Consider the following 25,585-nt stretch of genomic DNA (forward strand, 5'->3'; position numbering starts at 1 on the left):
GGGATTCCGTATACTTTAGGCAGGGGCAGGGGGCAGTGCTGGGGATCAAATCCAGGGCCTCACATATGCAAGGCACATGCTCTGTCATTGAGCCACATCCCTGGCTGCATATACCTCACATTGGAACTGCTAGAGCTGGAGACTGACTTCACACCCATCCCTTAAATCCCTTAAAATCTTGTCCCTTGGGGCTGGAGCAATAGCACAGCGGCGGGTAGGCTGTTTGCCTTGCACTCGGCCGACCCGGGTTCAATTCCCAACATCCCATATGGTCCCCCAAGCACTGCCATGAGTAATTCCTGAGTGCGTGAGCCAGGAGTAACCCCTGTGCGTCGCCGGGTGTGACCCAAAAAGAAAAAAAAAAATCTTGTCCCTTGTTGCCCTTCTCCCCAACAGGGTGATGGGTAACTATGGACCCTGCTTGGGGTCATGTAAAGAATGTCAGTTGGCTTTGGGGGGTGGGTTGCTGGCAGGAAGAATGAGCATATTAAAATGTTCCCTCACCCCTGCCTCTTCCCGGTCCTGCAGTTAGATACCATTGCTCTCTCTGTTGCCCTGGTAACCAGCTCAGCAAGAAGAACTCAAGCTCAGCAAAGCCCCCAGGTTCTGTCTTCCCAGCCTGCTTCTCGATGGGCAGGAAGGAGGAGGGGGGAGTGTAACGGGCACTCAGGGTAGACAGCACAGATCAGCTTGCCGCCCATTCTCCTAGAAGTTCCCAGGGTACCCTTGAAGTTGTTTGCCTGCCTCTTCAGAGTCAGTCTCCCTCTTCCTCTTTTTTCCATGATGGTGAGGTACCAGCCATCCTCCCCAAAGTCAGTTCATCCCAGGGCTGAAGCGATAGTACAGCGGGTAGGGTGTTTGCCTTGCACATAGCCGAACCGGGTTCAATTCCCAGCATCCCATACGGTCCCCTGAGCACTGCCAGGAGTAATTCCTGAGTGCTGAGCCAGGAGTAACCCCTGAGCATCGCCGGGTGTGACCCAAAAGGAAAAAAAAAGCCCATCCCTACCATGTGGGTGACAATATGAAGGACTTAGAATCCCTGAATCATCTTCCAATCTCTACGGCCCATTTGGGTAGAGTTTCCCGACCATCCCCCCCCCCGCCCGCCACACACACACCAAGAGTTTTTTTTTTTTTTTTAATTTTTGGGCCACACCTGGCAATGCTCAGGGGTTACTCTTTTTTTTTTTATATTGATTTTTTTTTAATTTTTTATTGAGTCACCATGTGGAAAGTTACAAAGTTTTCAGGTTTAAATCTCAGTTATACAATGCTCGAATACCCATCCCTTCACCAGTGCTCATATTCCACCACCAAGAATCCCAGTATAGCTCCACCCCGCCCCCTCACACCCCAAACCCCCCCACGCCCCTAGCTCCCCCACCCTAAGCCCCCCCCCCGCCTGTGTAACTAATAAATTTCACTTTACTTTCACTTTGATTGCATACAATATTTCAACAAAACTCACTATTATTGTTTGGAGAGTCTCTCCTCAGGGGTTACTCTTGACTCTGCACTCAGTAATCACTCCTTGCAGTGCTTGGGGACCATACAGGATGCTGGGACAGAATCCAGGTCAGCTATATGCAAGGCGAACACATTACATGCTGTGCTGTCTCTCTGGCCCCAGTTATTTTCAACTGTGACTTAAAGATTTATGTTGGGGCTGGAGTGATAGCACAGTGGGTAGGGCGTTTGCCTTGCTCGTGGCCGGCCTGGGTTTGAGTTCCCAGCATCCCATATGGTCCCCTGAGCACCGCCAGGGGTAATTCTTGAGTGCAGAGCCAGGAATAACCCTTGTGCATCACCGGGTGTGACTCAAAAAAGAAAAAAAAAAGATTTATGTTGGTTTTTGGGCCATGCCCAGTGGTGCTCAGGGGTTACTCCTGGCTTTGCACTCGGGGATCAGTCCTGGCGGGGCTTGGGGATCATATGGGATGCGAAAGGTCAAATCCAGGTTGGCCACGTGCAAAGCAAGTGCCCTACTCGCTGTACTATCTGGCCCTTCAACTGAATCCCTTTAAGATCTCTTTATTCATCTTGGTATTTTTGGGCTATACCTAGTGGTGCTCAGGGCTTACTCCTGGCTCTACTTAGGGATCACTCCTGGTGGGGCTCAGAGTACCACATAGGGTGCCAGGAATTGAGCCCAGATGGGATCCAAGCACCCTATCCCCTGTACTATCACTCCAACCTTTTTTTTTTTTTTTTTTTTGCTTTTTTTGGGTCAGACCTGGCGATGCACAGGAGTTACTCCTGGCTTTGCAGTCAGGAATTAACTCCTGGCGGTTCTCAGGGGACCATATGGGATCCTGGGAATCGAACCCGGGTCGGCCGCATGCAAAGCAAATGCCCTACCTGATGAACTATCACTCCAGCCCCACTCCAACTCTTTTTAAGAGTACCACAAATTCAGCTAGAGAGATAGTACAGAGCAATAAGGTCATGCAGTCAATCATAGTTCAATTCCCAGCACCTCCAGGAGTGAACCCTGAGACCACTGAGTTGTGGTCTAAATCCCCCCAAGCCCCAGAGAAAAAATATACCGTAAATCTTGGTCCTACCTCAGAAATCTAATGTAATTGATTTGACTTCATCTGGGTGTGGTCAGGATATGAGTTATTCTGAAAAGTTCCGCTGATGGGAACCATTTTCAGCAAGCCTTAACTAGCTACCGGCTTTCACCCATCGCTGAGTCTGTCTGATATCTTGGATCACTTGCTCCAGGTTTCAGTTTCCCAAAGTCTCTGCCCTTTTTATTTCCAGCTCCCTCACCCTCCGCCCTCCCCAGTTCTTTCCCCTTCCCAACCAACAATCCCAAATCCTGCCCAGAGAGGATGTTACCAAGGCAACCAGCTTAATCTGGTAACTGTGGCATGTGCTGGGAGGGGAGCCCTCCCTTCTCCCCATTCGGTTCATAAAATGCCTGGTCGCTCCAAGTCACTTTAGCCAGTTCCCCCTTGTAGCCCCTGGGGTATTGGGGTAGCCAACAGGGAGCCCAGGAAACATCAGTTTGTTTGAACCAACATCCTTGACTGTCTAGTCCGGAGATTTCTTCATCAAATGATGCTCTCCTTTTCATCTGCTCCCCCTGCACATTCACAAACAGATGGGTATGCAACACTCCATCTCTGTGAACACATGTTCTAGCATACATGGGATCAGATATGCACAGTGACATGTGTACAGTCCGCGCCTTGTTCAGTGCCACCGCCACTCTCACAGCCTTTAGCATTCCTGTTCCTGCCTGGTGCCAGTGAATAAACGGTGACACTGGGTCCAAGGAGCCTCACCCAGCCGGAATTTGGTGCCAGTGCGCCCCCTCACTACACTGTGCTTACACTGTGCGGTTCACTAACTTTCACCCCAACACACACACACACACACACACACACACACACACACACACACACTCTGGCGCCCTCTGTAGACAACGAACAGCATGTGCTTGGCATGGGCAGCTGACTCGGTGCAAATTTAGCACTTTTCCCCACTCCTCAGCTGTAGAGCTGGGGGTGCTCTGTGTGGCTGATGTGGGTGGGCCATCCTGGAGATGGAGCGAGGGAGCCGCGAGGGAGCGCGTCTCCAGCGCTATGCTTTCTCCTGCCGCCAACTCTCTTCAAGTGCCCCTGTGCACCCCTCCCCATGGCCTCCTGCTTCTCCTCACCCTAACTAGGCCTGCCACAACCTGCTGCTCCCTGCCTGGCTCCAAGCTGCCTGCCATTACCTGCCCCTCGAGGCCAGGCCCTCACCACCTTTTATGCCCTACCAGAAAGGGCAACTGGGCACCGCCCCTAGCACTCACACCCATTCGCCCAATAAGAAGCCAGCTCTTCTCCCAGAAAGAAGATAAAGACCACGTACTCTCGTGAATATGACCACAGAGCAGGCTGCCAGGGCTGAGAGAGATGGACACCCAATCAGCGATCCTGGGGAGCCCTCACCTGGATACAGGTAGGTAGTTCCGAGCACCCCACCCGGGAGCCCTCACCGGGACACAGGTAGGAGGAGCAGAAGACGGGCCAGGTGGAACAATACTGAGTCCAGGTCAGTCCCCCTCCCCGCACACCCCCGGCAGGGACTCGCCTCCACAGGGCAGTCACTCCCTGCCCGAAACGTCTGCCACCGCCCTGAGCCCGGCCGCACGCTGGCCCACTCGCCGTCAGCCCCCGCGCCCCAGCTCGGCAGTCGCGCGGCCCGGGGGGCGGGCCCGGGCAGGGCGGGGGCGGGGCCTGGCGCTGGGGGCGGGCCCGGGGCGGGGCCTGCGGCGGGGGCGCGGTCTCGGCTCTGCCACCTTCCCCCGCGGCCAGGAGCGCAGCCGCCGCCGCCGCCGCCGCGTCCAACGCCCGCTGCCTCTGTCGCCGCAGCCCGGCCCAGGAGCACAGAGCCGGTGGGGGGGGGGCCCTGGCCCCGCAGCTCCCCACCCTCCGGGCCGCGTGCGAGCTGCCGCCGGCATGGGGGGCTGCTGAGAGCGGCCACTCCTGCCCGCTGGCACCTCCCCCGGCCACTGGCCACTGGACTCAGGCCAGCGAGCCTCGACCACCTCTCGCCCCCCGTCCGGCTCCTGGCACGGCCCCGCGATCGGTCCCCCACCCCCGGCTCTGAGCACCGTGTCCCCGCCCCCCCCGCCCGCGCCTGGGACACCTGGGTCCCCCGGCGGCCCTGGAGGACAGGGGCGGGGTGGGGGGGGCATGAAGCCGCTGGAGAAATTTTTGAAGAAGCAGACGTCGCAGCTGGCGGGGCGAGCGGTGGCGGGGGGTCCCGGCGGGGGTCCGGGTTGCTGCGGCGGGCCCGGAGGGGGCGGGGGCCCCGGCGGGGGCGGCGGGCCGGCGGCGGGAGCGCGGCCGCTGCAGCGGCGTCAGAGCGTGTCTCGCCTGCTGCTCCCAGCTTTCCTCCGGGAGCCCCCCGCAGAGCCGGGGCTGGAGCCGCCCCCCGAGGAGGACGCGGGAGAGCCGGCGGGGGTCGCCGAGGAGCTCGGCAGCGGGGCGCCCTGTTGGCTGCAGCTGGAGGAGGTGCCCGGGCCCGGGCCGCTCGGGGGAGGGGGGCCCCTGCGCTCCCCTTCCTCCTACTCTTCCGACGAGCTGTCCCCCGGCGAGCCCCTGACTTCGCCGCCCTGGGCCCCCCTGGGCGGCCCCGAGCGGCCGGAGCATCTCCTGAACCGGGTCCTGGAGCGGCTGGCCGGAGGGGCCACCCGGGAGAGCGGCGGCGCCTCAGGTAAGGAGCAGGCTCGTGTAGAGTGGCCGGGTGGAGGGTCGTGTGGGAGAATGGGGCCAAGGCAGGCCCGAGCCTCGGGTGTCACCTTGCGTGGTGAAGCTGGGGAGGGGGGGTCCATGCCAGGACCAGAAGGGGAGTGACAGTCCCAGCCTCCTCCCTAGCAGCCTCACCCACTGGACAAGACAAGGCGCTGAGCCCTCTTTCTCTCCGAAACACCCCCTTCTCCCTCCCCCACCCCCGCATATTTCGGCTGCTCCTTCCAGGGCCCCAAATCAGGGCCTAAGGCACAGAGATGGAAGCTGCCACCTGGAGACCTTCCGGGAGCCCCCAATAACAGAAGCTGGGGCTGGCCTCCTTGGGGGCCAGTGACAGGCAGGCCCCGGCCCCCAGCTGCCTCTGGGTTCAGGAGAAGGGTTGCGATGTCCTCAGCAGCTGGGGCAAAGGGGGGCGTTGGAGTTGGGGGCTGGTGCAGAAGGTGTTTGTTGGAGGAGAGGGGCTGGCCAGAGATCATGGGCTTGCAGCCTGCTGGGGTCCTAGCCCCTCCTGGTTCCTGCCCTTCTGGACGAGGGCCTCCGCGCATGGCCTCTTTAAAAAAAAATCATAACCACACCCTGAGAGGCTTAGTCCCAATGCGATGATGCTATTTCACCACTCCCCACCGGCACCCCTGCTAAGGGGAGGTGGAGGAAACCGATGCCCCAAATTGCCAGTTAGTAGCTGAAGTTGAGGTTTCTGGTGTCACTCTGGGCATTGCACTAAGCCCATCAGGGTCTGGGGCTTGGGAGGCAGAAGGCCTTGGAGGGAGGGGGGGGGTTCCTCCTTAGCTTCTGGAGGACCTCTCTGCCACGTGCCCTAATCACGCTGTGTGGAACGGGGCTCCACTCCCTGGCTTCGCGCCAGACCTGGGCCCTCTTTTTTGGCTCTGGCTGGCGTTGCCCTGGGGAGCTGACACCTTTTGGATTTAATTAGAAAAATATCAGACACACGGAGCTCTCCTAACCATAATTTCCCGCCTACACCACACACCCGAGTCTCTGTGACACATTCCCTGGGGAGGCTGTGCCTTGGACCTGTGCCTGCCTCGGAAGAGACAGATGCCAAACGGTAGCCCCCAGAGCAGCGACGCCCCCACTCTGCCCCGGCTCCTTTGCCTCTGGCCTTGGCTCAGCCGTGAGCAGAGCACTGGACGCATGTTGGGTGACCCCTTTCCATGTCCCCATTCCGGAGGAGCTGGCAGTCAGTCCGAGGTGGGCCTCCGAGACTCCCTGTGAGAACCCAGCAGGACGGCCAGGAAAAGAGAAGTAGGGAGAAATGGTCTCCCCTCTGCCATGAGGGCCGGGTGCTTCCGGGGGGGAGACTGCTCAGTCAGCTGACTGCCACCCATATCATCTGGCCAGGCAGGCTAGAGCCCCAGACTAACTGGTTTGGGGAACCCTGCCCCAAACCCATCTCAGAATCTCACAGTGACAGAGAATCAGCCTAAGCGGCCCCACCAACCCTCTCCAAAATAACCAGGCCGCCCCAGGGGGAAGGGTGGGGGAGCAGGGGGCGAGCAGGAGTCAGCCCCAAGCTAAGCCCGAGTCTCCCAAATGTCTGCTCGGCCTCCTCAGACCAGGAGCCTTTGCCCCTGGTGCCCTGCGTGTCTCCCACTGAGTACTGAGCCTCAAGACGAGACTCTTCTTCAAGCCCGAGACAAGTCCTTCCCAGCTCAGGGCCTCAGTTTCCCTCTTGTGAAATGAAGAGTAGAAGTAGAGGATCTCCTGTTGGTTCTCCTCCTCCACCTTCTGGGCTAGAAGTGGGGGCTGGGGAAGAGCCCTCAGAAGCCTGGATTCCGTCTAGGGGCAGTGCCTAGGGACCTAGGCCCTAACCCGTCCCGATGAGGACACCTGGCTCCCTCCCTGGGCCCTGCCCCACCCCAGGGCTGGCTGCAAGTCAGGGCGACCTTGTACCTGGCTGACTGGCTGGGCCAGGCCCCATGGGGGTGTGGAGGGGCAGAGGTGGTGAGAGGAGCCACTCCCCTCCGCCCTTCCATCATTAACCCTTCCAACTCTGGGCATTCGGAGACAGGGCCTCTCTGGGCTTGGGGATCAAAGAGAAGGCAGTCGCTCCCTCTCCTTGGGAGGAGACTGGTTCCCACCTGCCCAGTTGGAGCTCAGAGCTGTTAGGGAGTCCAAAAGGGGGAATAACACACTCAGACAGTCACACTCACAACCACACACACACACACATACACACACTCACTCACACAGCCACACACACATTCATACTATCACACTGTCTCCTGCACAGTCACATACACACTTGGACTTACACACTCAGAGTCACACTCACACAGTCACATACACTTATGCACTCACTTATACACTCACATAATTACATACACACACACATACACACGCTCCTCTGCGTTGGGAAGTTCTCTTGATCTGTAGCACGGTCTACCTCATTTTTTTTTCAGACAGATTTCAATCTTGATGTATTATCTGACCAGCCTCCCACACAGCTAAGAGAAAGTGGGAGTGGCCTTCAAGGGCACCCCCCTCCTTCTCTCCAGCTGCCTTGGCAGCTGCCAACCCCCACCCCCGCAGCGGCTGCCCAGAACCTTCACACACACACACACACACACACACACGCACACACGTGTGTGTGTGTGTGCGTGTGTGTGTATGCGAGAGTGTGTGTGTGCATGTGTGGTATATGTGTGCTTGTGTGCCAAACACGATGGGGCAGGTGTGGCTGGGGCTCTAGCCTGGCTCCTGAGAATGTGTTCTCCCAGGCAAGGCGGAGGGGTGGGGGTGCGGGGGAGGTGGCGAGTGTCCAGCCAGAAGAGGCCTCCTGAGAGCAGTTGGTACCCATTGATCTCCACAGATATCCTGCTGGATGACATCGTCCTCACCCATTCTCTCTTCCTCCCCACGGAGAAGTTCCTGCAGGAGCTACACCAGTAATATCCTTTCTGTGGAGCTAGCCCCGTGGGAAGTCCGGAGGGAGCCACTTCCCCCCACCCCCACCCCAATCCCTGAGGTCAGGGTTTAAGTTCCCCTAGCAAACACTCTCAGGTTTCAGTCCAGCCTTTCTTCTCACTTTTCTTCTCCTTACCAGTCAGTCGTGCGACTCACTCCACTCACTCGAGGCAGCTCCTCAAACCTCCTGGGGCCTCAGTTTCCTCTTCTGTAAAGCAGAGGGAGGTGGCACCTGTCTGCCTGCCTGGGGGCGGCTGTCTGAGGCAGAGGGCAGAGTGCTTTGGAGACTGCAGGGCCCTGTGCTGAGTGTAAGGTGCTATTATTCTATTAAGAGTGCCTCTCTCCCTGCCCAATTACTGCTCTAAACATCTGGTGGCCCAGCGAGTTATTGCCGGTTGTGATGTAAACATCAGGGCACGCCTGGGCCTTTGTCGGGTGGGCTAGAGACAAGCCACTGGCTGGGCTATTCATAGGGTCTCCTGTAAACACAGAGCTTCTCGCTGAGTTATTTTAGGAGCCGATTGTAAATGGCAGCCTGGGAGGACAGTATCACCGCTTCTCTCGGCAACGGCCACACCGGCCCTTGCGAGAAGGGATGGTCAGGTTTGCAGTGAGCACTGTGGTTTCAGCAGCCAATCAGAGGCCAGGTGGGCACAGGCAGGGTATCCTCAAGTAAGATACCAAGATCCGGGAGCTGGATGTTGTGAGGAGGTGCCACCCCCACCTACTCTCAGCAGAACGCTGGGCTGGGTGGGGAGGGGGCGCTGACTCCTTACAGGTTCCCTGTCCCTAGAGGAGATCCGGGAAGGTGATTGAACCTCCCATCGCCTCCCACTTTCCTTCCCAGTCTCCCCAACTCTGTCTGCCCGCTCCCCCTCCCCACCGCCCGGGCTTTTTCTTAACTTCGGGGTCAGCTTTGTTAGGGCAGGAGGCGAGGAGGGCCCAGAGGGCCTGGGAAGGAAGCAGGCCTGCCTCGCCATGCTCCTGCATTTCTTAGACACCTACCAGGGGCTGCTGCAGGAGGAAGAGGGGGCCGGCCGCATCATCAAGGTGGGTGTGGGAAGGGATGGCGGAGAAGCAGGCCGTCCCTTGCGGATCGGGCCCCTTTGGAGGAGCCGGGCTTCTCTCCCTGTCCTAGCTGAGAGCGTCGACGTGGAGCCCCTGTGTTGGTCTGGAGGGCAGGGTGCTGGGGAGGGGCCCCGGGGCCTCACCGCCTTTCTCTCTGCGCACCAGGACCTGTACTTGCTGATCATGAAGGATGAATCCCTGTACCAGGACCTCCGGGAGGACACGCTGAGGCTGCACCAGCTTGTGGAAACGGTGGAGCTGAAGTGAGGAGAGGGCCCGGGAAGGCAGGCCCCGTCCCGGTCCCCACTGTGTTTCTCTGTTACCGGGGCTGCCTCTGGTCTTTGGGCCCCAAGACAGGTTTTTTTGGGCTTTGTTTTGTTTTGTGTGTGTGTGTTGGGTGGGGGAGGAAGCTGCTTACACTTGGCAGAGCTCAGGGATTACTTTTGCCTCCATTATTAAAAATAATCATTCCTTGCAGTGCTCAGGGGACCATAGAGGGTGGCAGGGATCAAACCCAGGTCTGCTACATGCAAGATAAGGGCCCTACCTACTCTAGTCTCCACAGGCCTTGGGGTTTGGTTTTGGTTTTGGATCCAGATGTGCTCAGAGCTGGCTCCTGGCTCTGTGCTCAGGGACACTCTTGGCTGGCTTGGGAGAACCATACTGGGTGCCAGGAACCAAATCTGGGCTGGCCACATGCAAGCAATAGTACAGCACCCTATATCTTTTTTTTTTTTTTCCTTTTTTCTTTTTGGGTCACACCCGGCGATGCACAGGAGTTACTCCTGCATTCAGGAACCACTCCTGGTGGTGCTCAGGGAACCATATGGGATGCTGGGAATCGAACCCGGGTCGGCCGCGTGCAAGGCAAACACCCTACCCGCTGTGCTATCGCTCCAGCCCCAGCACCCTGTGTCATGCCAGCACCATCCCCTCTGTTCTCTCACTCAAGACCCACACCCCCACTCCCGATTACAGAGTTTTTTGTTTTTTTTTTTTTTTTTTTGGTTTTTTTGGGTCACACCCGGCGATGCACAGGGGTTGCTCCTGGCTCTGCACTCAGGAATTACCCCTGGCGGTGCTCAGGGGACCATATGGGATGCTGGGATTAGAACCCGGGTCGGCGGCGTGCAAGGCAAACGCCCTACCCGCTGTGCTATCGCTCCAGCCCTACAGAGTTTTTTTTGTATGTGTTTTGGGTCACACCTGGCGATGTACAGGGGTTACTTCTGGCTTTGTACTCAGGAATTGAGTACAAAGTACAAACTGGTGGTGCTCAGGGGACCATATGGCATGCTGTGAACGAACCCGGGTTGGCCATGTGCAAGCACCCTATCCTCCGCTGTGCTATCACTCCAGCCCCGGCAATTACAGTTTTATTTCAGTCACTTTCTCTCACTGCAGGGTAGCACAAGCTCTGTTTTCAGGCAGGGTTGTTGGTTGGTTTTTTTTTTTTGTTTTTGTTTTTTTTCTTTTTGGGTTCAGGGGATGCCAGGATCAAACTGCTGTACTGTCACTCAGGCTCCTCTGGGCAGTTTTTGCCATTCTCCATCCACTCATTTAGTCCGTTCAACAGTAAATATTTAACCACTAACACTTCCGGGAATAGAGGCCTGATCTGGAACTTCTGCTGATCCACATGGAGTAAGTTCTTTTGCCATTGACTGCTTCCAAGTTACCAACATGGTGTTTCCAAATAGGCAGTTAGGAGAAGGAATAGTCCGTAGCAGGTTCAAGAGCATATATTTTTTAAACTTTTTAATTGAATCACTGTGAGATAGACCATCACAAAGCTGTTCATGATTGGATTTCAGGGGGCTGGAGCGATAGCACAGTGGGTAGGGTATTTGCCTTGCACGCGGCTGACCCGGGTTCTAATCCCAGCATCCCATATGGTCCCCTGAGCACCACCAGGGGTAATTCCTGAGTGAAGAGCCAGGAGTAACCCCTGTGCATTGCCGGGTGTGACCCAAAAACCAAAAAAAAATAAAACATGACTGGATTTCAGTCATACAGTGTTCCAACACCCATCCCTCCACTAGTGTATATTTCCCAGCACCAGGGGCCCCAGGTTCCCTCCCATCACCCCCACCCTCCGCCCCCTGCCTGCCTCTATGGAAGGCTGTCTCTCTCTCTCTCTCTCTCTCTTTCTCTCTCTCTCTCTCTCTCTGTCTCTCTCTCTTCAAGAGCATATTTTTACCAGATAAGTAGGATTGGTATAAATTACCCAAAGAACATAGATATCAGTAAAACAAGAAGGAAACTAATTTTTTGTGTAGTTTGGCTGGACACATATTTCCTTTTTATTTTTTGGGTGTTTGTTTTTTTTTGTGTGTGTGTGTGGCTCACGGACTCGGTGGTACTTGGGGGGCCATGCAGTGTGTGGGGATGGAACCCAGGCTTCTACATGCAAACACATGCTCATGTCCTTTGAGTCATCTACCACACTCGTTTTGTTTGTTTTTTGGGCCACACCTGGCAATACTCAGAGGTTACTCCTGGCTCTGTACGCAAAAATTATTCTTGGTGGTACTTGCGGGGGCCACACGGGGTGCTGGAGATGGAACCCAGGTCATCTGTGTGCAAAGCAAGTGCCCAACCCACTGGATTATCACTCTGGCCCTAAAACCAGAAAATTCTTATTGAGACTTAGGAGGATGTGAGAGGAAAGACTAGAAGTACATAGAAGTACATGTTTAAGGGAGACAGAAAACCTTTTTTTTTTTTTTAATCTTTCTTTCTTTTTAAGGACTGGAGCGATAGCACAGCAGGTAGGGCCCTTGCCTTGCACGCGGCCGACCTGGGTTTGAGTCCTTTGTCCCTCTCAGAGAGCCCGGCAAGCTACTGAGAGTATCCCGCCCGCACGGCAGAGCCTGGCAAGCTACCCGTGGTGTATTCGATATGCCAGAAACAGTTACAAGTCTCACAATGGAGATGTTACTGGTGCCCGCTCGAGCAAATCAATGAACAACGGGACAACAGTGCCACAGTGCTTTCTTTTTAAATGCTTGTGTTTAAAAGTCAGTTGTAGAAACTAGAAGATTAGTACAATGATCAGAGCTCATGCCTAACATGTGCCAACCGGGGTCTGATTTATGGCACCACGTGGTTCCCTGAGCGTTGCCAAGTACAACCCTGAGCACGGCCGGGGTGGCCTGATGACTCATGACACCGAAAGGTCCGAGCAGCACCGAATCCTTAAGTCCTTGCATTGAACTACTGGCCCTGGTGGTGGGGCCCCACTGGTGAAGCCTCTGAGTCTCTTGAGCACTGCTTGGCAGGTATTCCCCACCCCAAGGCCCCAAAGGTGTCAGCTGGCTAGATGACTAGAGGTGTGGCTTAAGCACACGCTTTGCATATTCAAGGGTCTGGGTTTGATGTCTGGCACGACAGTCCCCTGAGCACTGCCAGGTAGGCCCACGTGCATTGACTGATTTTTTTTCAAAGTCATCGGGCCAAATTCTCCCACATTCAGCAGTTGGTTCTCATGAGCTAAAGTAAGCAGATTTCAGAAGACCACTGAATCCATGTGGCCAGCCGCCAGCCGCCAGCCACTGTCCACCACCCACCGTCATCCCTCTGGCCCTTGCAGCGTGTTTCCGCCCCACCCCTCCTCCACAGCCCTCCTGAAGGCCCCTTTATCTCCTCCCTCACCTGCGTGTTGCCACAGTCTCCGCTCTCCGGCTGGAGCTTAGGGCTTGGCGTCCCTCTTAAGATAGCATCAGAAAGGTCTTTCCAACTTGACATCATGCTCCTGTCCCCCAAACAGTCACAGGGCCCCCACTGCCTACGAGGCAGATGCAAAATTGCCTCGACATCCTCACATGGCCTTCAGGGTGCCTTCTGCCCTGTCCTCTGCTTAGCCTTCCCATCGCCGGGGCCCCTCCTGGCCAACACCCCCCACACACACGCCCCCAGCACTCCTGGCCAAACCTGCCTCCCCCTCCCCTTCCCTAGGCTCCTATATACTCCCACCTTTCTGCTGTCACCTGTGTGGGGCCCACTCACAGTGACAGCTTCCCAGTTCTCCTTTGGGGGGCGGGCATCCTCCCTCCTGTACCCCGCCACCCCCAGCCCGGCAGCACGCTCTTTGTGCCTATGCTCTTACCTAACGCTTCCTGCCTGGTGTGAGAAGCCGCTGCGCGCATGTCTGCCTCCTTCCCAGTCTCTGAAGTCTCGTCAGCACATTTCAGCAAACAGCTGATGCCCTACACCTGCCATGTGCCAAGCACTGTGTTCATCTTGCAAGATAGAAAACCGGGGCCGGACTGTTAGTACAGCGGGTGGGGCGCTTGCCTCGCACACAGCCAACTTGGGTTCGATTCCCACCACCCCAGATGGTCTTCTTAGTCTGCCAGGAGTGATCTCTGTGTGCAGAGCCAAGACGAAGCCCTGAGTAATGCCAGGTGTGGCCCCAGCACCCACACCCACCCACCTACCCCACCCCCTGCCAAAAAAACCCTAGTAGGTAGTACAACGGGTAAGGCACTTGCCTTGCAAATGGCTGACCCAGGTTTTATCCCAGGTACTACATACCCAAGTGGGACCAGGAGGGATTCACTGAGCACAGAGTCAGGAGTAAGCCCTGGGTCAGAGAGATAGTACAATTTGTGGGACGCTTGCCTTGCATGCAGCTGACCTGGGTTGGATCCCCAGGATCCCCCAGCACACCAGGAATAATCCCTGAGCGCAGAACCAGGAGTAAGCTCTGAACAATGCTGGGTGTGATCCCCCACTCAAAAAAAAAAAAAAAGGAAAAGAAAAGAAACTCAGGGCTGGAGCAATAGCACAGCAGGTAGGGCATTTGCCTTGCACTCGGCCAACCCAGGTTCAAGTCCCGACATCCCATATGGTCCCCTGAGCACTGCCAGGAGTAATTCCTGAGTGTAGAGCCAGGAGTAACCCTGTGCATCGCCGGGTGTGACCCAAAAAAAAGCAAAAGAAAAGAAAAGAAAAGAAACTCAGTAAGAATTCAGAACGGGCCAGAGAGATAGGACAGCCGGTAGGGCTCTTGCCTTGGCATCCCATATGGTCCCCTGAGCCCACCAGTAGTGAAGTCTGAGTGCAAAGTCAGGAGTAACCCCTGAGGACTGCCAAGTGTGGCCCCCTGACACACACACACACACACACACACACACACACACACACAAACTCACACCCAGTCCTCCAGAGCTCTCAGTCTTATAGATGAGATGCAAATACAAACATTAACTCCTGCAGTTAAGTTATTTATTCATTTATACTAGTTGAGGCAAAAAAAAAAAAAGACCCTTTTGTTGGTGGGGTGAATGTAAGAGGCATTCAAGGAAGAGGTGGCACTTCATCTGGGTGACTTGGACAGTTGTCCCGTTGGTCACTGTCCTCTCTTCTGATCCCCTTCCGTATTCCCTCCACCCGGTCCAAGTGCCTTGGACCCAGTCCCGGTGTCCTTGCTGTCGCCTGCCTGCCTGGTACACCCAGGCCTGGCTGTGCTTCCTGATGCTCCGTGTGCCCCTGCCAGGACCCCAGAGGAGAGCCAGCCGCCCAGCAAGCAGGTGAAGCCCCTCTTCCGCCATTTCCGCCGGATAGACTCGTGCCTGCAGACTCGAGTGGCCTTCCGGGGCTCCGATGAGAGTGAGTGCTGGCCTTGGTGGGGCGGAGCCAGCGAGGGGCTCAGGGGAGGTCGGGCCCAGGGGAGGTAGAACGGGGCCATCCTAGTGGGATATGGGGGGCTGAGGGATGCCGGGGTGCCCAGAGGGGACTGTCCAGCACCGTGCTCTGCCGTCGATGAAAAACCTCCTTTCTGTCTCCGTGCAGTCTTCTGTCGGGTCTACATGCCCGACCACTCCTACGTCACCATCCGCAGCCGCCTCTCGGCCTCTGTGCAGGACATCCTGGGCTCCGTGTCCGAGAAACTGCAGTACTCGGAGGAGCCAGCGGGCCGAGAGGAGTCCCTCATCCTGGTGGCCGTGGCCTCCTCCGGAGGTGAGCGCAGGGCTGGAGTCGGGGCAGGGCAGGAGAGGAAGAGCCTCACAAGCCTTGGGGCAAAGGTCAGGACTGAATTCTAGATCTTGGCCAGAACTACAGGTCCAGCTTCTTGAAGCATGTCCCAGGATGACCACTGCCAAGTGTCACCTGGGAACTTGTTAAAAATGATGCTCATAGGGGCCGGAGCAATAGTACAGCGGGGAGGGCATTTGCATTGCATGTGGCTGACCCGGGTTTGTTCTCCAGCATCCCATATGGTCCCCTGAGCACTGCCAGGAGAAATTCTCCTGAGTGCCGAGCCAGGAGTAACCTCCGAGTATCACTGGGTGTGACCCACAAAGCTAAAATAAATGAATAAATAACAATGATTGTAGGCTGGAGAGATTGTAGAGTGGGGAGGACATTTATCTTGTACGCACCTGTCCAGGGTTTGGTTCCTGGCACCCCAGATGGTCTCCCCAGTCCTGCCAGGAGTGATTTCCGAGCACAGAGTGAGGAGGAAGCCCTGAGCACGACTGGGTGTGTACCCAGAACAAACAAAAGAGCTTTATTTCTGGGGCTGGAGAACTCCCTCAGTGTATATGGGGCTGAGTACACGCCTCTGTGTATCCCCCTCAGGCTTTGCATGTGGGAAGTCAGGGCTGATTCCTGAAGCCCTGAGCACAGCGCTGGGAGTCGGGAATGACCCCCCAAAACAAAGTATTTCTGGATCAGGGAGATAGCCCAAAGGGCTAGAGAGTATGCTTTACACTCGAGAATTCTGGATCCGTTCCACAGCACTGAATGGTGCCCTCAACAGCCCTGGGGGTACCCCCCCCAGCACTGACGGGTGTGGCAGCCCAAAATTAATACAAAAAATAAATCCCAAACCCAAATCAAACAAACCAGCATTTTATCTGAGCTCACTCCAGAACTGTGAATCAAAATGTGCATTTCATTCTTTTTTGTATTGAAAAAATCTGGGGGGAAGCCTGGAGTGATGGTACAGCAGAAAGGCACAGCTCACCCAGGCTCAATTCCCATCATCCTGTATAGTCCTCTGAGCCTGTCAGGAGTGATATCTGAGCACACAGCCAGGAGTAAGCTCTGAGCACCGCTGGGTGTGACTAAAAATCTGAAAATAAATAAAGAGGTTAGAAGGCCAGGACATTTGCTCTCCTCGTAGAATCCCTGGGTTCTACCCTTGCCACTGTCTCCTTCCCCAAGCTCTATCCCAAAACAAATTAAAATGAAGTGATGAAAATCATGAATTTACAAATTCATGAGAGATTATAAGTGACATAAATTCTAATACTTAAAAATTTCAGACAATGGGGCTGGAGCAATAGCACCACCGCGGGGAGGGCGTTTGCCTTGTATGTGGCTGACCCGGGTTCGATTCCCAGCATCCCATATGCTCCCCTGAGAACCACCAGGAGTAATTCCTGAGTGCAAAGCCAGGAGTAGCCCCTGTGCATCACCAGGTGTGACCCAAAAAGAAAAAAAAAATTCAGACAAACACAGCATGAACTGGTGGGAAGCTGAGCCCCCATTAGTCTAGAACAGAGATTCCCAAACTTGGGTCAGAGAGGTAGTGCAGCAGGTAAGGCGGTTGCCCTGCCTGTGACTGACCTAGGTTCAATCCTGGGCATTCCAGGTGGGTCCCCTGAGCAATGTGATCTGTGAGCACAGAGCCGGGAGTAAGTTCTGAGTACAGCTGAGTGTGGCTCTCAAACCAACAACAACAGCAACAAAATACAGAGATTCCCAAACATGTTTCGGCTTCCTATACCTTTTTTTAAAAAAAATTTTAAAAAAATCAGGGGCTGGAGTGATAGCAAAGCAGGTAGGGCATTTGCTTTATACACGGCCGACCTGGGTTCGATTCCCAGCATCCCATATGGTCCCCCGAGCACTGCCAGGAGTAATTCCTGAGTGCATGAGCCAGGAGTAACCCCTGAGCATCACCGGGTGTGACCCCTCCCCCGCCCAAAATTAATTAATCAGCAGCTTCCTGAATATCTACCTTTTTTGCTTTGTTTTGTTCTTGCACCATACAACAGTGCTCAGGGGCCCTTCCTGGCTCCCCCCCATCCTGGAGGTGCTGGGGGACCAAGTGGTGCCAGCGATTAACACACCCCTCACCCTGCCTCTTGTGTGCAAAGCAGGAGACCAGCCCTTGAGCTCTCTTTCCAGCCCCTGGCAGTCTGCCTTCTTCCAGCCAACAAGAGAGTGCTTAGCAATTGCCCTGAGGATGCTACAGCCCCCCTGGTCCTTTCCGGCACTCTCGAAGGAAAAGGCTGGTCTAAAACATGTGGGTTGGGAGTTTGTGGGACCCCTGAGGGGCGGGGTGTCTCTGTGGCAGTGGGGGCAGCCCTGCTTTCCCCTGCAGAGAAGGTCCTCCTGCAGCCCACCGAGGACTGTGTCTTCACCACGCTCGGCATCAACAGCCACCTGTTTGCCTGCACCCGGGCCAGCTACGAGGCCCTGGTAAGAGCTCCTTCGTGCAGCCGCGGCTGGGCACAGGGAGGGGTGGGAGCAGAAACTTCTAGAGTGGCGCTTAGCCCCTGTGTCCTTCCAGGTGCCCCTCCCTGAGGAGATTCAGGTCTCTCCAGGGGACACAGAGATCCACCGAGTCGAGCCAGAGGACGTTGCCAACCACCTTACTGCCTTCCACTGGGAGCTGTTCAGATGTGTGCACGAGGTGGGCACTGGGGCTGGGAGGGGGGTTGTGCAGGGGACACTGCAGAAAGATGTGGCATGTGGAGGGGCACTGGTGCTAAGAACCCGGGCTCACCTGGAAGCCGCCACCCTCTGAAATTGAAGGTGCAGAGGGTGCCCCGCTAGGGGAAGATTCAGGTGCTGCTACCACTAAGCCTGACCCATTTCGGGCACTCTTATATTTATTTGTGTATTCTTTTGGGAGGTCACACACCCAGTAGTGGGCTCAGGGTTTACTCCTGGCTCTGTGCTCAGGGAATCATTTCTGGTGGGCCTGAGACCATATGGAGTGTGCCGGGAATCGAGCCTGGGTTGGTTGGCCAGTGCCTTACCCGTTGAACTCTCTCTCTGGCCCCAGTGCAGTCTTTTAGAAATAGCTGCCGGGGTGGCGGTGGCTCCGGGGCCCTCTCTATGGAGCTGGGCTGGGCACAGGCTTTGTACGCAGAAGGCTTGGAGTCCATCCATCGTACTGCATGTTCCCCTGAGCTCCCCTAGGAATGGCCGCCTGTGTGTGTGTGCGTGCGTGTGTGTGTGTGTGTGTGTGTGTTTGTGTGTGTGAGAGAGAGCTTTATATGGCTGCGTGCAAGGCAAGCCCCTTGCCCCCTGCAGTATCTCCGTGGCCCGTCTATAACCACTTTTAGGACCAACGATGTGGCTCAGGGTAGAGCACATTCCTTGCATATGTGAGGCCCTGGGTTCCAGCCGGAAGAGCTGAAAAACAAAATTAAAAAAAAAAAAAAAAGAAATCTACTCAAAATAAGGCAGTGCCAATCCCGGCTGTCAGATGGCTGTGGTGCGGATTAGTCAGCCTTTGCAAATGCCTCAATAGCTGGTAGAATATTGATGTCGCTTCTCTCTCCGTCCCCCTCTTCTGCTGCATTCTGTCTTCCCCACCCCCCGTTTTTAATTTTTCTTTTGCTTTCCTGTCCCCCCCTTCCCCGTTTTTAAATTTTTTTTCTTTTGCTCTCCTGTCCCCCTCCCTCCCTCCCCCCATTCCCGGCTCTCCCGCCCCCGCCCTCCCGCCTGGCCCTGCGTGTCCCCCGCGCCCCCCCGCGCTGGCTGTCCCCCGGGGGCGCAGCTGGAGTTCGTGGACTACGTGTTCCACGGGGAGCGCGGGCGCCGCGAGACCGCCAACCTGGAGCTGCTGCTGCAGCGCTGCAGCGAGGTCACGCACTGGGTGGCCACCGAGGTGCTGCTCTGCGAGGCCCCGGGCAAGCGCGCGCAGCTGCTGAAGAAGTTCATCAAGATCGCGGCCATGTGAGTGCGGCCCGCCCGGAGGAGGGGGCGGCGGGCGGCGGCGGCCACGGCCACGGCCACGCGCGCGCGGCTCACCCGCCTCCCGCCCCCGCAGCTGCAAGCAGAACCAAGACCTGCTGTCCTTCTACGCCGTGGTCATGGGGCTGGACAACGCCGCCGTTGGCCGCCTGCGGCTCACCTGGGAGGTGAGTCCGGTTGCTCGACGATCTCGCAGGCAGCAGCGGGGCTAGCCCGCCGCCGCCGCCGCCGCCTCCAGGTGCCCGCCAGGTGTGCCCCCGCCGGGGCTTCCAGGTGGCAGGAGGCGCCCTCTTTTGGCACTGTCCTGGACTTCCCCAGGCCCATTCATTCTGCCAGGCGAATTCTAAACCCCCAGGACCCCGTCACCACCCTGCTGGCCAGCCTCTTCGGGCTCCCTGCAAAACTCAGGCCCTCCCCCCACCTGCTGTGGATTGGTCCAAAACCCTCCCCGGAAACCCAAGGAGCCCCACTCCGACATTCCTTCTCCTTCCTTCTCCCGCAGAAGCTGCCAGGGAAATTCAAGAACTTGTTCCGCAAATTTGAGAACCTGACGGTGAGTGGGTTTGGCTCTTGGCACCCACCGGCCTGGGCCAGCAACTCAGTGGCCAAAGACCTTCTTCCTTCGGAGCGTTTTTTTTTCTTTTTTTTTTCTTTTTGGGTCACACCCGGCGATGCACAGGGGTTACTCCTGGCTCTACACTCAGGAATTACTCCTGGTGGTGCCCAGGGGACCATATGGGATGCTGGGAATCGAACCTGGGTTGAACACGTGCAAGGCAAAATGCCCTACTCACTGTGTCATCGCTCCAACCCCTGGAGCATTTTTTGTGCCCCCAGTTCCCTCCCTGCCCCTCCCCTCACCACCACCAGGAGGCGGGGGGTGGGGGGGTGGGGGGGAAGGATTGCTGCCCCGTTTACCTGGAGGAAAGAGGAGAGCTGCCCAGCCCAGCCCCCCTGCTATGTGATGCCCGTTTGACAGGGGCTCTGGGTAGGGTGCAGGGAGTGTGGGGGTTGGAGAATTGCGGGGGGCGGGGGGGACACCGGGCCTAGCAGTGCCCTTCTCCCCAGGACCCCTGCAGGAACCACAAGAGCTACCGAGAGATCATCTCCAAGATGCAGCCTCCCGTCATTCCTTTCGTGCCGCTGATCCTCAAAGGTGAGGCCCCTCTGCAGCCCCGCCCTCCCAGCCCCCCCGCAGGAGCTCCCCCCACATACACACCCCACCGGAGGGGCCTTCGGGAGGCGAGGGGCCCTGGGCTGAAGCCTCCCTCCCTCCCACTCACGTGGGACCCCTGCCCTGTGCCCTAGACCTGACCTTCCTGCATGAGGGGAGCAAGACTCTTGTTGATGGCCTGGTGAACATCGAGAAGCTGGTGAGTGGCAGTGCCAGCTCCGAGTCCCACAAGTGGGGGGCTGGCATGCTCCCCGCAACCCCCTCCGCCTCCTGGCACCTCCCCAGGATCACAGCCTTGCCCCATGGCGCCCAGCTTGCCTGACAGACTCCCGGCTGTCTCCCTGGTAGCATCTCTGTGGCAAGCCACCCACGGGTGGCAGAGCTGGCAGGCAGCTCGGGGGCCACTCTGCCTCCACCCCTCCATGTCACCCCCTCCTTACACCCTCTCCTTTGATTTTTTTTTTTTTTTTGCTTTTCTTGGGTCACACCTGGCGATGCACAAGGGTTACTCCTGGCTCTGCACTCAGGAATCACCCCTGGCAGTGCTCAGGGGACCATATGGGATGCTGGGAATTGAACCCGGGTCGGCCACGTGTAAGGCAAACGCCCTATCCGATGTGCTCCAGGCCCCTCCTTTGATTCTTTAGCGACCCTCCAGACTCGGTCCGGGAGGGGGTGAAGTCGAGGCAATTGGAGGAGGAGGGGGGCGCGTGGGAGAGGGACACATTCCTGTGGCTCATTCTGGGCTCATTCCTTTCCCATCTCCCAGCATTCAGTGGCCGAAAAAGTGAGGACGGTCCGCAAGTACCGGAGCCGGCCCCTGTGTGAGTAACTGCTCTCGAGCACTGCGAGGCCAGGGCCCCCATCCCCCCGCCTCCCCATGCCCCCCCACCCCCAGCGGCACTCCCAGCGGGCGTGGGGCGAGGTGGGGGTGCGGCTGGAAGCCTGAGCCCCTCTCCCTGCTGCCTCCCGCCCCCCAGGCCTGGAGATGGACGCGTCTCCCCATCACCTGCAGATCAAGGCCTACGTGCGCCAGTTCCAGGTCATCGACAACCAGAACCTCCTCTTCGAGCTCTCCTACAAGCTGGAGGCGAACAGTCAGTGAGCTCGGGCTCCGCGCGGCCCCCGGGCTCCAAGGACACCTGGCACTCAAGCACTTTGTACCATGTCCCGGCCCACCTCTGGCCCCTGTCCCCGGACCGACTTCCTGCCCACAGGCAAGAGTTGGGCAGACTTCTCCCTGGCCCTCAGGCCTTGTCCACCCTGCTGAAAGCGCCTGCCCCTTGCTCCCTCAAGTCCGGACCACCAGGGAAGGCGGGCAGGGGGCCTCTCTGTGTGCACCTGCTCGTGCTCTCTGGTTGGAACTGTGGGTGTGTCAGGCAGACTTTCCCCCGACCTGTCCTCCGGCTCCTCCCTAGACAGACTGGGACCCCCCTGGATGTACCCCCTGGAAAGATGGTGTGTGTGTGTACGTGTGTGTGTGCGTGCGCGAGCATGTGCACTTGTGTAAGTGTGTCCGCAGTGATCCTTCTGGTTGGTGCTACCCGTGTCCTCTCTGCCCCGGGGCCAGTGAGGAGGGTGTGTGCTTGCCCCACCCCGTCACTCCCTTGCCCGCCGTCCCAGGCTGGTGGGCGAAGCTGGAGGCAGCAGGTGGGAGGGGTTACCGGGCAGCCCTTGGGGGTCCCCCAGCCGAGCCGCGCCAAGGAGAGGGTGAACGATGCTCAGGGAAACAGGCCTCAGTTGCCTCCAGGACCCTCCCTCTGCAGAGCAGTGGCGTGGGGTGCGGCAGAATCGAGAGCAAAGGGTACCCACAGCCCACACCCCGATTCTGGGGGGGGAGTGTCTCACTGCGCGGAAGGGAATTACCATTTCCCTTCTGGCCCCGGTGAATGACCCCACAACACCATCTCTGCCCTTTTCCCTGTCTTGACTCTCCGTCTGTCCTCCCCATTAGAACCGGGGTGGGGTGAACCCCTGAACCCGGGGCAGGCAGTCCCCCAAAAGTGCAGGGGGGCAGAGGGAGGGATGGCAGAGCCGGTGAAGGTAAAGCTAGCCTCTCGCCAGGCCTGCAGCCCGTCTCCCGCCCGCCCCGGCCTGCAGCAGCGTCCAGGGCAGAAGGGCTGCTGGCGGCTATGGGCGAGGTTCCCCCCGCCTCGGGGACCGCCTCTTTCCCTTCTGAGGAGGCTGCGGTGGCAGCCGCAGCTGTTCCTGCTCTGAGGGTGTATATATTTTTTACCCAAAGCTCTGGAATTGTACATTTATTTTTTAAAACTCGAGGAGGGAGAGAACCTTGTACCATATGTAAACAGTGTATCATAGGTCATGTTGTACAGTCCCTTTTATACAGCCCCTGTCTTGTTCTTGCCCCCCACCCCCACCCCCGCAGAGCCCCCGGCCCTACCCATGCACACACAGGCGCAGCCCGAGACCAGGGCCCCCCTTCCTGTCCCCAGACTCCTCCCTGCAACTGGCCGTGTCCCTCCTGCCGCCTCCCCACGTCCGGCTCCTACAGCCCTCCCGAACGAACGCTGCCACCCCCAGCCCTGCCCCTGCCGCTCCCCACCCCGCACCCCACAGCTTTAACAGAGTGAACCCTGTGTACTGCCCCTCCCAGCTGTCGTTGAAACTACTGGGTGGAGAAGGCGATAAAGTCTCTGAATCAAGACTCCTGCTGTTCTTCCTTCCGTCTTTGCACCGGGAAATGGGGGAAGGACTGTGCTCCAGGTTGAACAGGGTGGTCCTGGGGTGACTTTGAAGTGTCGTAGACGTGTCCCTCAGAGTGTGCACTCAGAAGAGAGGAGGGGGCCCGGAGCGATAGTACAGAGGGGAAAGTTCTTGCCTTGCACAGGGCCAACTCGGGTTCAATCCTTCGCATCCTATAGGGTCCCCTGAGCACAGAGCCAGGAGTAACTCCTGAGCATTGCCAGGTGTGGCCCCATGACAAAACAAACCAAAAAAGTGACTTGTACCATGTCCCGGCCCACCTGGGAGATCTGGGATCCAGTCTGGTTCTCAGCGTGAGGGGATGTGGGCGCAGATGGAACGGTCCCCGCCTGCGGTCCGAGTTACAGGGCCAGTGAGGAGCATGACCGGATCTGCCCACTGTGGACAGTGCCCGCACTTCACACAGCTCTGTGGACCCCAGTGAGCACGGAGCTCTGAGCGCCCTGGACACGCCCTTGTCCTTCCCACACATCCTGCAGTCACCTTTGAGTCTGTGCTCAGGATTATCGCCCTCCTGGGCCTCAAGGCCAAGGTCTGGGCTCGTCCTCCATGCTCCTCCATGCTCCTGGCCTGTCTCCTGCCAGGTAAGTATGTCGGCCCCTTCTAGGTGTCTCCTTCACTCTCTCCCAGCTGTCTCATTGGCCAGTCCTCTGGCCAGTGGCCAGTTCCAGGTCCTGGACAATCCCATTCGCAATGGCTTGTTCATGGGCACAGAGTCCAGAGGCTCTTCTGCCCTGCTGGGTGACCATGCAGCCTTTGGCCTGGCCTCTCGGCTGCCTTTCTCAGATCCACCTGGAACCCCATTCCTTGGTCCTCGATGGGGTCTCACAGGGCTATCTTCCAAATCTGAATCAGATGGGACCTGAAAAGAGGGGTGAAGCTGGGGTGGGGGTGAGCACAGGCCTCAGGGGGTCTGCTTATATGTGAAGACCCCAGTGCAATCCCTAACACAGTGCAGAGCCCCGGAGCACTGCTGGATATAGTCCTTGAAGCCCCCTGAGTATTGCTGGGGTGACCCTGGGGGCCTTTGGTGCCTCAGGGCCCCAGCAACATGGAAGCCCCAGCATCAAACCATTCAAGCCAGTTGACTGGGGGAGCATCAGGAGTGACCCCCAGGAGAATTCTCTCCACTTCTACCATACTCCCTAAAAAAAAAAAAATTGAGGAGGAGGTGGAGTGATAGTACAGTGGGTAGGACGCTTGCCTTGCACATGGCCAAGGTGGGTTCGATCCTCAGCACCCCAGATGGTCCCCAAGCCCTGCCAATAGTGATCCCTGATCAAGAGTCAGGAATAAGGCCTGAGCACTGCCAGGTGTGATCCCAACGTCCCCCCCACAAAAAAGAAAAAAGAAAAAGAAAGTTCAGAGAAAAGGTGGCAAAACCAAGTAGCAGGAGGGTGTGGAGTAACCAGAATCTTGACACACGGCTAATGGGAGTGTGAACTGATGCGGCCACTTTGGTAAGATGTTCAGTGTCTACTAGAAGGAACACCCAAGAGCCGCCGGCGAGATAGTACAGGGGTAGGGCGGTAACATGTGTCTGACCCCAATTCCACCCCCAGTACCAAGAGGGCCCTGAGCATCACCGGAGTGATCCTCATCCACAGAGCCAAAAGTAGCCCCAGCACCATCAGGTTGGTCCAAAAACCAAAGGGGAAAACAATTAGAAAGGAATAGCCCATGGTCCCCGGAGGACATGCCCAACAATGACAACCATTCACTTATGAGGAAGAAACTTTGTAGGGGTTTTGTTTGTTTGGGAGTTTTGATCTTCTTGGGTCACACCTGGCAATGTTCAGGGGTTACCCCTGACTCTGCACTCAGGAATTACTCCTGGCGGTGCACATTAACCATATGGGATGCCGGGGATCGAACCTGTGTCAGCCGCATGCAAGGCAAATGCCCTACCCACCATACTATCACTCTGGCCCCTGATTCTGTTTTTGGTCCATACCCAGTGGTGCACTGGGTTTACTCCTGGTTTTTGTGCTCAGGAATCAGTCCTGACCAGACTCAGGGGGATCCATCTGAGTTGAACCCTGGTTAGTCGCATACTGCTATACTATGGCCTTAATCCTCCTCTGTTTTCTTTCCTTTTTTATTTTTTAATAGTGTAGGAGTACTGCTATTTATTCAGTCATTGATTAAGCTGATTGAATTGGGCATGAATTCCACATTACTTTTTCTATTTTTTATTCAGAATGTTAATTTTATTTTATTATTTTATTATTATTTCTTTCTACCCCCCCCTTTTTTTTGATTCCCCGTGAGATACACTTACAAAGCTTTCATGTTTGATCTTCAGTCATACAATCATCAAACACCCATCGTTTTCTTTCCTTTTTGGAGGAGGTTTGGGCCACACCTAATGGTGCTCAGAGCTTACTCTTGGCTCTGTGCTCAGGGATCACTCCTGGCAGTGATTGGGGAACTATATGTGGTGTTGGGACTTGAACATGGATCAGGCATGTGCAAGGCAAGTGTTTTAACCCTTATA

The 25,585-nt window shown here is 56.8% G+C and overlaps 1 protein-coding gene across 1 annotated transcript; it reads left to right on the top strand.

Moving 5' to 3' along the window:
• The first annotated feature begins 4,301 nt into the window (after positions 1-4,301).
• Positions 4,302-23,029, top strand: RAPGEFL1 (Rap guanine nucleotide exchange factor like 1). The gene is made up of 15 exons (XM_055131540.1): positions 4,302-5,217; positions 8,086-8,164; positions 9,095-9,230; positions 9,414-9,511; positions 14,749-14,861; positions 15,045-15,212; positions 17,587-17,684; positions 17,776-17,898; positions 18,994-19,172; positions 19,267-19,357; positions 19,693-19,743; positions 20,259-20,346; positions 20,499-20,563; positions 21,134-21,188; positions 21,345-23,029. Exons 1-15 carry the CDS (start codon positions 4,695-4,697, stop codon positions 21,467-21,469), a joined length of 1,992 nt encoding a protein of 663 aa, XP_054987515.1. The 5' UTR covers positions 4,302-4,694; the 3' UTR covers positions 21,470-23,029.
• The last annotated feature ends 2,556 nt before the right edge of the window (positions 23,030-25,585 follow it).

Source organism: Sorex araneus, chromosome 3 (genome assembly GCF_027595985.1).
Source record: "Sorex araneus isolate mSorAra2 chromosome 3, mSorAra2.pri, whole genome shotgun sequence".
NCBI classification, from domain to species: Eukaryota; Metazoa; Chordata; class Mammalia; order Eulipotyphla; family Soricidae; genus Sorex; species Sorex araneus.